This window comes from Sceloporus occidentalis, unplaced genomic scaffold (assembly GCF_023333645.1).
Source record: "Sceloporus occidentalis isolate IW3139 unplaced genomic scaffold, rSceOcc1.0.p SCAF_8, whole genome shotgun sequence".
NCBI classification, from domain to species: domain Eukaryota; kingdom Metazoa; phylum Chordata; class Lepidosauria; order Squamata; family Phrynosomatidae; genus Sceloporus; species Sceloporus occidentalis.
In genome coordinates, this window is record NW_028316988.1 from 27395109 (window position 1) to 27410557 (window position 15449).

The following is a 15449-nucleotide window of genomic DNA, read 5'->3' on the forward strand; positions in this document are numbered from 1 at the left end:
ATCGCCTTTGGTTTAAAAGGGGACGGTGCATAATGGCCACAAGTATTTGGAGCTATGACTATCAAATCCAATCTCAAAAGGTCGATTGAGATTTACAGCTAGTTCTCTATTTATTCCAAAGTGTCCAACTATAACAACTGTGTGCCACTTGTTCCATTTTTGAGCTTTGCAACGTGTATGATGTGCATTTTGGGTGGCCCAATATCACTGTTCTGTGGATTTGGGGTGACACTGAACCTCTCTTGTAACGCCAGCTCTCCTGCATTTTGTAACTGGATGGCAAGTCCATTTTTCCGTACCTTTCAGCTTCCTCCACAATCCTTCGCATCTTCCAGGTTGCTTGTTCAGGGCAGTTAATAATAAACATATTATGGGATGAATGAAACATGGCAAATACTGTAGGCATAAAAACTGGGGAGGTGCCTTTCCTTGCCGGCAGAGGGCACTTGGCTCCAAAGGATCTGGTCCATGGATTCCCTGTTCAGAAATAATAATATTTGGAGTCAAGGTAGACGTAGACCTGGAAGTTTTTCTCAAGCACCTTAAAGACTTAAGAGTATAATTTAGCAGACGGCTTTATAGATTGCGGCCTGTTTCATCATGTCAAATGCCTCCAGTGCAGCTCAAGTAGGGAGATGTTTAGGAAACTGAATTGCTGAAAAACAAGTCTAGCTCTGAATTTCAACCTCCAAACTAACTGCCTGACAGTTGGAGAGACTCAGTCACTCCCAACAAGATGGGAGGCCATTTTGGCCATCAGTGGTGGACTATGCGTCCCAAATTTCAAGGTTGTTAGAGCCACTGTCTCCTTCCTTTTCCCCCCCATTAGCAGCCAGTGTGGAGTAGTGTTGGGTGATTGGACTTCAGCCATTAAACCCACTGGGTGGCCTTGGGCAAGAAGTCACACTCTCTCAGCCTCAGGGGAAGGCCATGGCAAAGCGCCTCTGAACAAATCTTGCCAAGAGAGCTCCCAAGATAGATTTGCCTTAGGGTTGCCATACGTTGGACATTGCTTGAAAGCACACGACAATGAGATCTCCCATCTGGAGCTGGGTACAAAAGAGTTCTGCCTCACACTGGAGAAAGAGAGTGCCTCTGGGCACATCCTGAGTGCAGGGATTTGCTCTCATTACCCAAACAGAGCCAGTGCTGGACTAGGACTCTGAAATCACAATAGGCTACATCCACAGCATTGCCTTGTATCTACCGAGCTCGTAATTTTACCAAACTCTGGGACGCCAGAATTTGAATCCCTGCTCAACCATCAGTGGTTTGGGGCAAGTCACATTCTCTCAGCTTCAGAGGCAGGCAATGACAAACCACTTCTGAAGAAATCTTGCCCAGAACCTCGCCCCTCAAAAAATAGGCTTTCATTAGGGCCTCCGTAAGTCGGAAACGAGTTGAAGTCACACGCAACCCAAATGGAGTGGCACCTGGTCTGATCTTTCCATGTGTCCAGGTTGCTGGAAGAGGAGTTCATTGGCAACCAAGTATCTCAAGGGTGTAGCCCCCAGTGGGAGTGGAAACTAGATCGGTGCGTCATAGGATGCGCTATGTTTTCCTGAGGCAACCCGGTCTATGAATACCCCCCGTGGGGCATCGGCATGGTCTGTTTTTCCATTCAAAACACAGGCCTTCTTTCCATTCTTCTCTCCCTCCACAACAAATAGGTGCTGAGAAGTAGTGAAGGAACCCAGCTTCTTCTGGCTTCATGCTCAAACACCTGCCATGATTCTCAGCATGGGTCCCTTTTCAAGATTAAATTGTTCATTGAAACCTCTGCCATTGGGAAAGGGAAGAGCTGAAGGAGCAGGTCAAGGCTTCAAGAGCTTGCTTCCCAACCCTGTGGCCCACGATGGGTCAGATTTTCCACTCCGTCCTTTCAAACCTTTGCAATTGCAAAAGGCTGGCCAGTGGCATTTGGGGAAGCGGCCCACCCTTTCCTTTGCAATATCCAAAAAGGATTGTGGTTGAGCTATTATTTATTATAAACAACAAAAACGACAAGTATTTGTCAGGAACAACGCAATAGAAATAGAAACCAGAGGTGCCAGAAACCAAAGACAAAAGGGTTTAAATGCACACCACTAATTCATGCAAATGTAAATATAAGCATGTATCCAATATATGACCCAGCATGGCATAGCGGTTTGAGTGTTGAACTATGACTGGAGACCAGGGATCAATGCCCCGCTTGGCCGTGAAACCCATTGGGTAACACATCTCATATATGTGTGTGTGCGCTATTTCCATTGTGTGGAGACATTTTCCTAGACACACACAAGCGTTCCCCAAACTGTACCTCCCCCCCCATCACCTCTGCAGTCTTTTTAAATGCATCTTCTAAAAAACTAGAATATACCATTTTGCAACCCCTTGGGTATCACAACACGGCCCTTTGGTTGTTGCTGTGGGTCTTCAAACGCTTTCTGATGTATGGCACCCCTAAGGCAAACCTACCATAGGGTTGTCTTGCTTAGATTTATTCAGAGGAGGTTTGCCGTTGCCTTCCTCTGAGGCTGAGAGAATGTGGCTTGCCCAAGTTCATGGCTGAACAAGAATTTGAACCTTGGCCTTCTGGAGTCCTAGTCTAACACTCAAACCACTATGCTACACAGCCTCTCATAAGGTTTTCTTGTTCAGAGGGGGTTAGCCATTGCGGCCTTCTGTGGCTGAGAGAGTGTGACTTGCTCTAGATTACCCAGTGGGCTTCCATGGAGTTTGAGTCCGATCCAAACCAAATGCACCATGCTGTCTCTTAAGAGAGTTGCTGTGGCTGAGAGAGTGTGACTTGCCACTGGGCTTCCCTGGCTGAGCAGGAATTCAAGTCCTGGTCTCACAGAGTCCTAATCTTAGATCCAACATCCAAAACATGACACTGTGACATCAACCTTTTCATAGAACACAATTAGAGTGTCGCATTCCACGCTGGGTGCCTGGGATTTGCACTTTAGACAGGACTATTGAGCAAGGGAGCTCTAGTACCTCCCCAAACTAGAAATCCCAGGTGATGCATCCAAGGCAGTTAAAAAGTGCGATAACAGCACCATAACGGTGCTGTGAAAGTGTCAACAGGATTGGAACAAAGGTCTTAGAAAGAGATGGGGAAGTAGGTGCGAGTTCTGCAGAAGTGACAAATATTTTTATATGAGGGGCACCATTTTACTATGCCGCTGTGTTCAATGGGACATGAATGTCCGCAGACCCACTGTGTTAGTTGGACCAAAAATGGTATCGTTTTGTAGGTGTTGAAAATTGCAGTCTACACTCTCTCAGCCTCAGAGGATGGCCGTGGCAAGCCCCTTCTGAAGAAACTGGCCAAGGAAACCCTGTGATGGGTTTGCCTTAGGGCTGCCATAAAGTCAAAAATGGCTTGGAGGAACACAACAACAACAACAAGTTGCCTTGAACCTCCCAGTATGAAAAGAAGATGGAGGAGGAAGAGAGTCATAGAATGGGACACAGGAGAGATTAATAATCCATTGCTTCCCACCATTTATATACACATATAAACATCATATTAATGTTAAGATAATAGTATCTTAGAATATATAATTACAGTATATTATGTTACACACACACATACTAATATTACCAATATATTATGCATATCACTATATATTATAATATAACTATATAATAATATATAGCTGATATGAAGCATCAATAATCCCACAGTCTCTTGGCAGGAGATTATATTATTTGTATATTATATTATTATATTGTCTATTATTATTATTATCATCATCATCATACGCATTGTAAACCCCTTAGGGAGTGCTTAAGTAATTATTATTATTATTATTATTATTATTATTATTTATATCCTGCCTTTCCCTGTATTGGATAAGCAGTATAGAAATGCACTTGCTATTGCTCTTATTTAATTACATTATATTATGATTATATTGTATTATGTTATTCTTATATTATTAAGTTACAGTGTGTTATAATTATATTATTATATACTATATATCATAATTATATATATTATTTTATATATTGTGATATTAGTATCATTATCTTAAATAATATTATATTACACGATGTTATAATTATAATGATGTTAGATTGTATTATGATTCTGTTATATTGTTATATTATCAGGTCGTGACATTATGTTACAATCATGTTACATTATATTATGCTGCCGGTCCTGGGTAAAGAGCGGGATATAAACAAACAAACAAACAAACAAACAAACAAATTGTTATATTATTGCCATTTTATTATTTAGTGGCATTATGTTACAATTATATTGTATTGTTGTATTATGTTACAATTGTATTACATTGCGTTATGCTTATATTGTATGTTATTATTTAGTTACATTACGTTACAATTATGTTACCTTGCATTATGATTACATTGTACTGTTATGTTATTATTTAGTGGCATTACGTTACAATGATATTCCATTGTATTATGCTTATATTGTATCATTGTGTTAATGTTATTCAGTGGCATTGTGTTACCACTCTGTTGCATTGCCTGATGATGACATTGTGTCCTCCTCTTCCTCCTCTCCATTGATTTTACATAAGAGCCTCCCCGCCCTCCCCTTTATGCAAATTGCTCCTGGGCCCTCGTCCAATCAGAGGCCGCGCATCCCCTCTTGAATGACACGTTCGAGGCCCTGGTCACGTGGGGGGCCCCTCCTCAGCGTTCCAAAGTGGGTGGGTCCCTTTTCATTCATAAATCCTCTGCTCCCCTTTTCAATCAAAATTAAGGTGCTGAGAAAGACAGAGAGGCAGAGGCAGAGAAAGGGGGGACTTCCCTGCCTTTGGGCCCCTGCAAAAGAGCCATCCCTGGACCTACCTCCAAGGCTTGCTGATGGGAGGACATCCATGCCACCTGGGTGAGTCTCCTTCCCTCCTTTCCCCCCCAAAAGGACCACCACCACCACCCTCTTGTTTTGCAAAATGGTAAATATTCCCTTGGATACTAGAGTATCCCCTTCTCTTTCCTGATCTTGGCCCTTTGCATGCAGGCTGTCTGTCCCTTTGCTCCCCATCTCTACTTCACCCCCCCCCCCCCAATGATGAGAAAAACAGGCCACCAATGATATATCATTGGTTAAAAACAACAGCCACTTTGATGTTGGAGGGTTGGCATAGAGACTGCAAAGTCACTTTCACCCCCAGATGCTTGATCAATGCCTAGTGCAGAATGAATGAATGAATGGTACGTATCCAGAGGCATTTTAAGTAGATTATTCTCTGAAACAGCCTTCTCTCCAACCCTCCTTTTTTCCCTGTCCCTTGGGTTCTCTCTTTTCATGCAAAATTGATCGCCTGCTTTGAACCTTTTGGGTCTGGTTTAGGAAAACTGGGGTGGAGATCTGGGGTGTGGGTCCTTTTTTACGACCCTCTTTTTGTATATATCACTACATATATCTCTATATAGAAAAATACTTTGGGTTTTTTATATGGGCAGGTCTACACACACACACACACACACACACACACATATGTATATATGTGCTTTAAGACAGACAGACTGCTCTGAGACAGATAGGAAAGGGTGCTTTAAGACCAACCGACAAATAGGGGCGTTTTAAGACAGAGAGACAGATAGAGAAGGTGCTTTAATGTAGCTACACAGATAGGAGATAGATTCATGATAGACAGAGTGGTTTAATATAGCTAGGGGATAGATGATCAATAAATCAATCGATCGATAGGGTGCTTTAATGTAGATAGATAGATAGTTCTAATATAGCTAGCTAGATATGGGATAGAGATCAATAAATCGATCGATCAATAGATAAGCAGGTAGATAGGGTGCTTTAATGTAGATAGTTTTAATATAGCTAGCTAAGGGATAGATGGATAGATAGAGTGCTTTGATATAGTTTTAATATAGCAAGCTAGATATGGGACAGATGGATAGACAGATCAATAGACAGATAAGGTGCTTTAATATAGATACATAGATAAATATAGCTAGCTAGCTATGGGATAGATGGATAGATATATCAATAGCTAAATAAGGTGCTTCAGTACAGATACATAGATGATTTTAATATAGCTAACTAGATAGGGGATAGATGGATATATAGATAAATAGAGACAGACAGATAGGGTGCTTTAATATAGATAGTTTTAGTATAACCAGATAGATATGAGAATTGATGGATGAACAGAGAGATAGAGATTTAATATAGATAGGTAGTACAGTGGGCCCTTGTTATCCGCTGGGGTTTGGTTCCAGGACCCTTGTGGATAACAAAATCCGTGGATGCTCAAGTCCCATTAAATATAATGGCAGAGCAAAATGGTGTCCCTTATATAATATGGAAAAAATCATGGTTTGCTATTTGGAATTTATACTTATTTAAATATATGTATTTTTTCAAGCTGTGGATGCTTGAACCCATGGATGAGGCGGCCAACTGTAGATAGTTTTAATATAGCTGGCTAGCTAGAGACAGACAGACAAGGTGTTTTTACAGAGAGACAGATAGCTTGAGTGTGTGTGATATATAGAATCACAGAATGCCTGAGTCCTACCTTTGGAAGGAACCTCAAGGGTCATCCAGTCCAGCCCCCTGCCATGCAGGAATACCCAACTAAAGCACTCTTGGAAGATGCCCATCCAACCGAGAGGGAAAGCTGGGTGTGTTAATATATAGGTAAACACTGTTGGTGTTCTCTCTCTCTCTCTCTAAGAGAGAGAGAGAGAGACATACAGAGGTAACACCCACATTGAGAGAGAGAGATACAGGGGGTATAGGTGCTTTAATAGAAAGGATTGTAGTTTAATATATAGATACATAGTGTTTTAAGAGAGAGAGGTGTGGGGTGTTTTAACATATAGAAAGTGGGGGGCTTGGGGACTGTCATATATATATATATATATATAGAGAGAGAGAGAGAGAGAGTGATTTAATGTACAGATGGTGCTTTAATATAGAAATAGAGGTGTTGGTTGCTTTAACACAGACAGAGAAAAGGGTGTTTTAATACACAGAATTTGGGGGCTTTCAGATGTATATAATGTCGGGCGCTTTGATATAATTTATTGTGATCCTTTCTTTAAAAAATAAACTTCTATATTAGCCCATTTTGGTAACTGAGCCTGCAAAGGGGGGGGGGGGGAGTAAGGTTCAGTGGTCTCCGCTACTTGAAGAGATAGAATATTGGGTTATTTCCCAATTTTCCTGTTTCAACCATTTGTTTAGTTGAAGAGTGGAAGGCAAATTGCAAATTGGCTCAAAGGCAGCTTGGTGTCTTCTGGGGGTAAGACATGAAAATGTCCCTATCTCCAGCCATGGCTTTCCCAAAAGGGGTGTTTTCCTCATTTGCCCATCTGTTTAAAGTTTAAAGTTACCAAGGTAAACACATTTACAGACTGAACCTTGTTTCTGGAATGAAAGAGGTAGCAAAATTGATTTTACATCCCCTCCTTTTAAAAAAAAAAGACCCCAAAACAAAACCCAGAAGGACCTTACTTTCAGTGCCAAGCTTTATGGAACAGCCTAAATGTGATGCTTAGTCTCCTCTCGAGTAGACCTATCAAATCAACAAGGACTTGCGAAGCTGACACTTACGTAAGTGTGATTTTATGGTTGCCCTCTAGCTGGAGCTAACAGCAGTATTTAGGCCACCATCATATAATATAATATACATTATATAAACATGCAAATATTGTTTCCTGGCTTTATAGCACTGAGAGCCCAGCTCCAACAATGAAAGTATCCATAACCCTTGTAAGCACTTACCTGACAGTAAGCCCCATTGGATTGGATAGGAATGGCATGGCGATGCTGTGGGATGGATCCAGATGTCTGGGGGAAAGCAGCTGTGATCTTGTTGTGGCATCTTCCTACGGCTTCTTCTCTCAACACAAAGACACATTGTGGGTCGGATCTCGCCCTCTGTGGCAGAAAAAAAACAATCTCTCTTGTATCCCCATCTATGCCCCCCAAATCTCCTGAAACCTAGAGATTGCTGGCATCAAAGATTCATTCCACAAACAAGAAAAAAAATTGAGTTAATGCTCCTTTTAATCCTAATCCTAATAATGATATTGGCAGACCAATATGGGGAAGGAAATTCTTATGTGGCTGTCAGTCCTTTTGTGCAAATGGCAAAAGCCTTTATTGCAAATCTTCCCATGTCACTGTAAAACAATATGCTTTACCTTTCATCCATCCATCCATCCATCCATCCATCCATCCATCCATCCATCCTTGTTTTTCTCCCATCTCACTATCTTTTCACTGTATTCGTTTTTTGGTTCTCGTCAGAATCTGCCCTGGCTATTCAGAAAACAACCCAGCCGAACGGAGGAAAGGTGAGGCAGAAATATTAAAACTCCTTACCCATGTCGCCCATTGTATCAGGGAGATGTTCCTAGAGGAATCAGCCAGCTGTTCTTAACCAGGGTAGCTAAGTCGAACCTCTGTCTCCAGGAGCAGTCTACCTGAATGGAGAATTTGAACCCGTGAAGCAAGCAGCAAAGGAAAGAGAAGCACCTTCTTTCCTTCACGTCCTGCTCTTGTGGTGCTTCCCGGAGAATCCAAGGGAGTATCCAATAACATCCAAAATCCAACCTTAGCCTAATATTGTCGGGTGCCTTCAAGCTGTTCTGAATTATAGCGAACCTAAGGTTTGAATCCACAAAACAGTTATACCTTTATTGGGCCAACCCAAGTGCACAAAATGCAAGTTGCTTCGAAAGCTTGGGACATGTATTTGGTGCATTTTGGTCATGTGGCATAGTGGTTTGAGTGTTGGACTATGACGATTTGTGGCTCGTCCATGAAACCCACTGGGTGACTTTGGGCAAGTCACACTTTCTCAGCCTCAGGGGATGGCTATGGCAAACCTCCTCTGAACAAATCTTGCCAAGAAAATCCCAGGTTAGGTTTGCTTGCCATACGTCAGAAATGAACTGAAGGCACCCAACAATGAAGGCCTCCTTGTATTGTGGATTTTGGAGGTTACTAGGCTTTGCTATATGGCCAACATGGCTACCCCTGGATATGTATCCTGAGGTTTTAATGTTAGACTCAAAACCTCACAATAGGTTCTATCAAGGGTTTTTCTCGGGCTGAGACTGTGTGACTTGCCCAAAGTCACATGGCTGAGCGGCTGATATTCCCAGGCTGTGTCCACATGGAGAAATAACCCGGTTTGGCACTGCTTTTCATCATCCTGGCTCAAGGCTATGGAATTCTCCCTGCTCCGCTCTGGGCCCCACAACAAACTCCAGCTCCCAGAATTCCATAGCCTTGAGCCAGGGCAGTTAAAGCAGTGCCAAACTGGGTTATTTCTCCAATGTGGATGCAGCTTAAGTTAGCATATCCAGGGGGTAGCTGTGTTGGCCATGCTGCAAAGCACAATAGCATCCCAAATCCACAAAACAGAGATGCTTCAAGTAGGCCAACCACAACGCATACAATCCATGTTGCATGTCAATGCTGGGTTTTGCTATAAATCTCTGCCTCCTTAGCTTTAGATCTGGGTTGCCGCCCCTCGCACTCAGCACCCAAGAGACCAATGGCTCCCTGGGGGCTGAAATCCTGAAATCCTGCCGCCTTCCTCTCCGCCTGCAGAAAACCAACTCCTGGTCCATGCCTTTCTATCACCATGGAGATGAAATTCTTGGATGATGATTAGAAAGATGGAGGGAAAGGGGGGAAGAAGAAGGCCTTTCATCCTTCAGTTCCCTACCTGCTGTGCGTCTGCTGGTGGGGAGCTAGCTAACTGGGGAGGGCAGAATCCCCCTCTTTTTGTTAATATAAAACATTATTGGAAAAGCAGGTTGGATTGTTCGTTCCAGAGACAGCGCCTCTGAGAGATGTACAGAGTGCTTCCCTTGCAGATTGAAACCATAAAAGCTTTGCAGCTTCGGCTTTTAAATCCTCAGCGGTTTGGGTATCGGACTAGGACTCTGGAGACCAGGGTTTGATTTCCAGCTTGGCCATGAAACCCATTGGGAGACCTTGGACAAGTCACACTCTCTCAGCCTCAGGGGAAGGCAACCGCAAGCCTCCTCTGAATAAATCGGCCCCAAAAAATGCTTTCAAAGGTTCCCCTTAGGGTCACCGTATGTTGGAAACGACTTGAAGGCACACAGCAACAAGAAAGAGATGAGATACCTGAGCCAGCGGCATGTGATTGAAAATAATAAATATATTTGTTGTTCCTGTGTGTCTTCAAACCTAAGACAGCCCTATCACAGGGTTTTATTTAACTTTTGCTTCCCCTGTGTCAAAGAACCTGCCTCAAAAACCTAGACTGGTAAATGTCTTTGCCCCTGCAGAGCTAGTTTTCTGCTTGCAGGGAATTTTGTTTCCCTGCTTTGCTTTTACACACAATAATATTGTGATACGTATACCCACAGCTCCTCTGCTCTGGGGTACCATCTGCTCCAAGTAGGTGACAATTTTGACAACTTATAACCACTTTTGTGGCTGTAACAGATTGGATTCCACTGTGCAGGTGCCATGGGAAGGACAAGATCCCAACCCTCCTTTCCTCTCTCCTTGCTTGAATTGGGTGCAAACTAGGTTTGGACTTTGAACTCAGTTTGCAGCAACTGATGTGGATAAAGGTGGAAATGATAGGAAACTGGGACACGTTAACAGCTGCTGAAAAGTGGGAAGACAAAAGATTAATGAGGAATATCCCTGCCAAAACAGAGGCAGCTGGAGGGTATGCAATAAAGGGTTGGGAATCATGTGGCCTTCCAGATGCTGCACTATCTCTCATCATCCCTTGCCACTGTGCTATGCTGGCTGTCGTAGCTGCACACCTTCAAGTCGTTTCCGAGTTACGGCAACCGTATCATGGTGCATAGTGGTTTGAGTGTTGGCCTATGGCTTTGGAGAGCAGGGTTTGATTCCAGCTCAGCCATGACACCCACCTTTGGCAAGTCACACTCTCTCAGCTTCAATGGTAAACCTCTGAACAAACCTGGCCAAGAAAATATCACGATGGGGTCGTCATAAGTCCAAAACAACTTGAAGGCACACAGTGAGAACAATCGTGGGGTTTGTTGGTTAGGGGGCTGCCGGAAGCTGCAATTCAAGGTCTGGAGGGATGCAGGATTCTCTCCTGTTGCCTCAAACCTCCCGGTCGTGGCCTGACTTAGCCTGTGCTGTTGCCATCACTCGACTTATCCAACCACCCCATTTTTACGGCCTCTTGCTCATCTGTCCCTGATGGGGAGCTCTGACTCACCTCCTGCCCCCAAAATGGCTTAGATCGAGTGCAGCTTTTAGGGGGTTTTGTGCTCGGAGGGTGTTGTTGTGGATGATGATGATGAGGATATTCCACCCTTCACCGACGGGCATGATGTGATCCCTGGGTGGGCGGCATGCAGCCGATGAGCCAATGGAGAAAAAGAGGCTTGCTTTTTTTTGCTTCCTAAGGCCAGTGAAGACAGAGAGGGGAATGGAAAGCAATGAATTTGGGGCCTTTTACATTCTATCAGAAAAGGAGCAAAGCTGTCTGACATAGAAAGAAAGTGACAGAAGGAAACAGCAGAAGCAAACCCACAAGAGGGAGGAAGGAAAGAAGGAAGGGGGGGGGGAACCCAACCAAAGAACATCTCCTGATTTCTCGCATCCATCTTCTCATCCTCTCCTCCATCCTTCCTATTTCTGGGAAATATATATATATTCAGACCTGCCATTGCTTTCCAAGGATCCGAACACCCACCTTGTCTTCTCTCTCCCTTCCCAGTTGGATCTTGGCAACGAAGGAGAGGCACCTTGCTTCCCAAAAAGAGACGGTAAAAAGAGCAAGCCGTGCGGCAGAAAATCCATGGTCCAGCTTTGAGCAGTGGCAGGTGAGGGAGCCAAGGATGCTCTGAGCTAAACCGGCCATGATACATATATTTTCCCCCTCCTGCTTGAACATGTGAGCTCAGAGGAAGGAAGGATGGAGAACTGGAGATAAACAACAAAAAAGCAGAGACAGAAAAGCAGGCACCAAGGAAGGAAGGGAGGAAGGAAGGAAGAAATCCCAGGCAACACAGACCTCCTTTTGCATCACCGCTTCTGCCCGTTTTGATATATGTATGTAGGTTTCCCTTCGCTTCTTCGATCCTTTTCCCTTAAAAACAAACAAACACATTTTAATGATTATTTATTATTCTTTCCACTGCGGGTGATATAGGCCAGCGGTTCCATTTGGTGGCGGACCATGAGCAATGATTTGAGCGCATGGGAGAACACGACCAGCGAGGGGGTGACGGTAAGTCTTAGGCTGCCAGGCCGCATGGGGCGGGTGGGGTGACATCTGCAGGGTTGGGGGGGTGTCTACTTTTTCATCTTGACCCTCCCAACTTTCCCCCAAGCCTTCCTTCTTCTTTCCCTGTCATGCCACACAAAGACACACAGTCTTCAATTTTCTCCCTTCTCTGAAAAGAGGCAATTGCAGCTAATTGTCAAGTTTTCTCTTAAGTCGGATGGTGTATCTGCTCTGTGTTTTAGTCTGAACTTTAAAGGGAGCCACCTTTAAAGGTTCTGAACTTTTTATTTGGTGCGGGAATGAGGAAAAAAAGTTAGAAGGTGCTACACACATGCTTCATCCCCCTCCCTGGCATCGAATCCACTCTTCTGTTGGAAAGATTGGGTTATTGTGTGCCTTTGAGTTGTTTCCGACTTAAGGCAATCCTATAATGCCACGTTTGTTTGGAGGGGTTTGCCATTGCCATCCCCTGAGGCTGAGAGAGTGTGACTTGCCCAAGGTGGGTTTCCATGGCTAAGCTGGGACTTGAATCCTGGTCTCCATGGTCCAGTGCTCACACTGCTGTACCTCACTGGCTCTGCTTTTAAACTATGTCTAGCTTAACTCTTGTAATCCACCTGGAGTCGCAAACTGGGGGGAAAGGGAGGAAATAAATTTAATAATAATAATAATAATAACAGCAATAATAACATTAATCTGGAATCAGTAAAGCAACTAAATTTGGCAGGATTAATGTATGTATGTAAGAGAATATTTCTTACACCAGAAAATGTTTTGATGCCTCTGAACATCTGCAGAGTGTCTTTGCTTGGCTGTACTCTATAACAAAGGGAGTCAGCATGGCGTAGTAATTTAAGTGTTGGACTAGGACACTGGAGACCAGGGTTCGAATCCCAGCTTGGCCATGGAAATCCATTGGGTGACCTTGGGTAAGTTACATTCTCTCAGCCTCAGAGGATGTCAATGGCAAAACCCCTCCAAAGAAACTTGCCAAGAAAACCCCATGATAGGTTTGCCATAGGATCGCCATAAATCAGAATTTACTTAAAGGCACACAACAACAAACTCTATAACAAGAACAAGGATACTATCCCTCTATTGCCCTGTAGATATCTCAGAGTATAGATGTTTCAGGTTTCTGGGAGATGAAATCCAAAATGTCTGGGGGTTCAAGGCTCCCCAGCTTTGCTCTGCAACTATGGCTTGCCCATTAATTTTTTATTTGTTAGATTTTGGGCAATACTTTGGTATTTTGGGACTTTCCATTTGTTTACAGGTTTGGTACCATGGTGGATACTGCGAGTTAAAAATCTGCCCCCCAAAACATAGCATGATTCAGTACCTCTGGATTTGTCTGGTTTTGCAGTGGGGCTCTGAGCATGGTTTCATAGAATTGTAGATTTGGAAGAGGTCACAAGGGCCATCAAGTCCAAGCCCCTGCCATGCAGGAATATACATGGGATGGCCAGGTAGCCTCCAAGGGCTGGCAACTGTTTTTGGGAGTGTTTGTGTGTCTCCTAGATATAAAAATGTGTGATTGGACAACCAGGGAGAAAAGGCGTGGATAAAACTTCCAAAATCAGTCTAAAACTGGGTCAAGACGTATACATGATTGAATTCTTGTGAAGTGAACTCTGCATTCCAGGTAAAAAGCAAGAGTCCCTGGCATTGAGAATGTCCGAGGCAGACTGCCCTTGTCTGTGGAGGCTTTCTTTTGCAATCTTAATAGAACTCCTTAACATGCAATCAGCTTCATGTTCAATTGTGAAGCCTGAAAATGAGAAACGGCAGCAATCTCTCTCCTTCTAGTTATTTCCCCCCCAGGCTGGGTTCAGTACAAGTCGAGTCCCCCTTATCCGAAATATTCCAAACTCCACCTGGGTGGCTGAGACAGTGACACCTCTGTTTCTGGATGGTTCATTGTACACAAACTATGTTTCAGCCACAACATTATTAAAAATATTGTGTATAAAATTACCTTCAGACTATATAAGATGTATACAAAACCTAACATAAATTGAATGTTAATACTCTCCAAGATTCTGTATCTGCAAATTTTATTCATTCTGTATATGCCAATATCCATTATGCATATGCAAATATCCCAGACTCCGAAAACCAAAACACTTCTGGTCCCAAGCATAAGGGAGACTCAATCCAAAATAAACTGTCACTGGAGCTAGAGGTTCGATATAAATGTTGAAATGATTAATATCCGTTGTCAGCTCTACTATTCAGTGCAGTGGTATTTTCTGGGGGTTTGCAAGTATACCCACTACTCAGAGTTGAGTTTCCACCTGCAACCTTTTAACAATTTGGTTTCTGTAAAGGATATTTTTTTCTAAATGAATTACTTGAGTGCCCTTCTCTCTTTCTCCCCCTTCCTTCTCTGTGCCCCTGACACCTGACAGACAGTACCTAGTGAGGTGAATGGCCAGGATGGGTATGTGTTACTCTTGGTGCTTCTTTCCATCTTCATTGGAGGAACCCTCGTGCTTATCTTTGGTGTCCTGATCATTTGTCGGCGCTGCTGTGAGACGGACCGCCGTCACTCCAGGTAACAGAGTACGCAGGGAGGGTACTACAGAGAGACAGAAAAATATGAAGACAGTTCATGATGGGTGACACCTGACTTGATGCAAAAGCGATCTGGGAGTCTTAATGGGCCACGAGCTGACAGTGTGGCTCAAGCAACATCAGAATGGAATCAAGATGGCAAAAGTTATAAACGAGGAAGAATACAGGAGCTAGGAAAGGCTGCAGCAGTTTGCTTTTGCCTGATCCAACTGGGAAAGGCAAGATTCAGCCTCCTCCTCTCCCTTCCCCACTGCTGAGTTAACTGAATGCAAACTACTTTTGAACTTTCAACTCAGTTTGCAGCAATTGAAAGACAAAAGGAAGTGAGAGAGAGATACCGGGACATTTTAAAGGCATCTGAAAAAATGGGATGGGAGAGGATTAAGCGGTACTGTCTCTGCCAAGCTGGAAGCCATGCACTTTGAACTCAGTTTTCTGCAATGGAAGTAAGCTGAGGGCAAAGGAGGGAAGAGGAGAGATAAACCGGTACATTTTAAAGGCATCTGAAAAAGTGAGACAGCAGAGGATTTATTGAGCCAAATTCATGACAGTTGGTCAGTATGCACACCCGTTTTCCTCTGTCAAATATTGGACTGACATTTGCCCATGTAGGTCTAGCTTAGGCTGATGTTTGGAGCCTTTTGGAGGTGAGATTTTGGTAGCTGG

At 43.6% G+C, this 15449-nt stretch overlaps 1 protein-coding gene and 1 long non-coding RNA gene across 6 annotated transcripts in view; one reads left to right on the plus strand and one right to left on the minus strand.

Annotated features, from left to right (window-relative positions):
- Positions 1–12065, minus strand: LOC149308411 (uncharacterized). Its single transcript, XR_016282150.1, has 5 exons — positions 11994–12065; positions 11193–11378; positions 8327–8427; positions 7724–7879; positions 1–477 (listed from the first exon to the last, which is right to left on the minus strand). It is a non-coding gene; the product is annotated as an uncharacterized LOC149308411 (long non-coding RNA).
- The window catches only part of CBARP (CACN subunit beta associated regulatory protein), a 23940-nt gene continuing 12836 nt past the window's right edge, over positions 4346–15449 (plus strand). The window contains exons 1-5 of one of the 5 annotated variants that reach the window (XM_089535746.1): positions 4346–4858; positions 8252–8298; positions 11697–12035; positions 12132–12209; positions 14618–14763. In XM_089535746.1, coding sequence (XP_089391872.1) covers positions 12030–12035; positions 12132–12209; positions 14618–14763 — 230 coding nt within the window. In that variant the 5' untranslated portion in view covers positions 4346–4858; positions 8252–8298; positions 11697–12029. The other 4 variants (XM_089535749.1, XM_089535748.1, XM_089535747.1 and 1 more) reach the window with 4 other exon arrangements.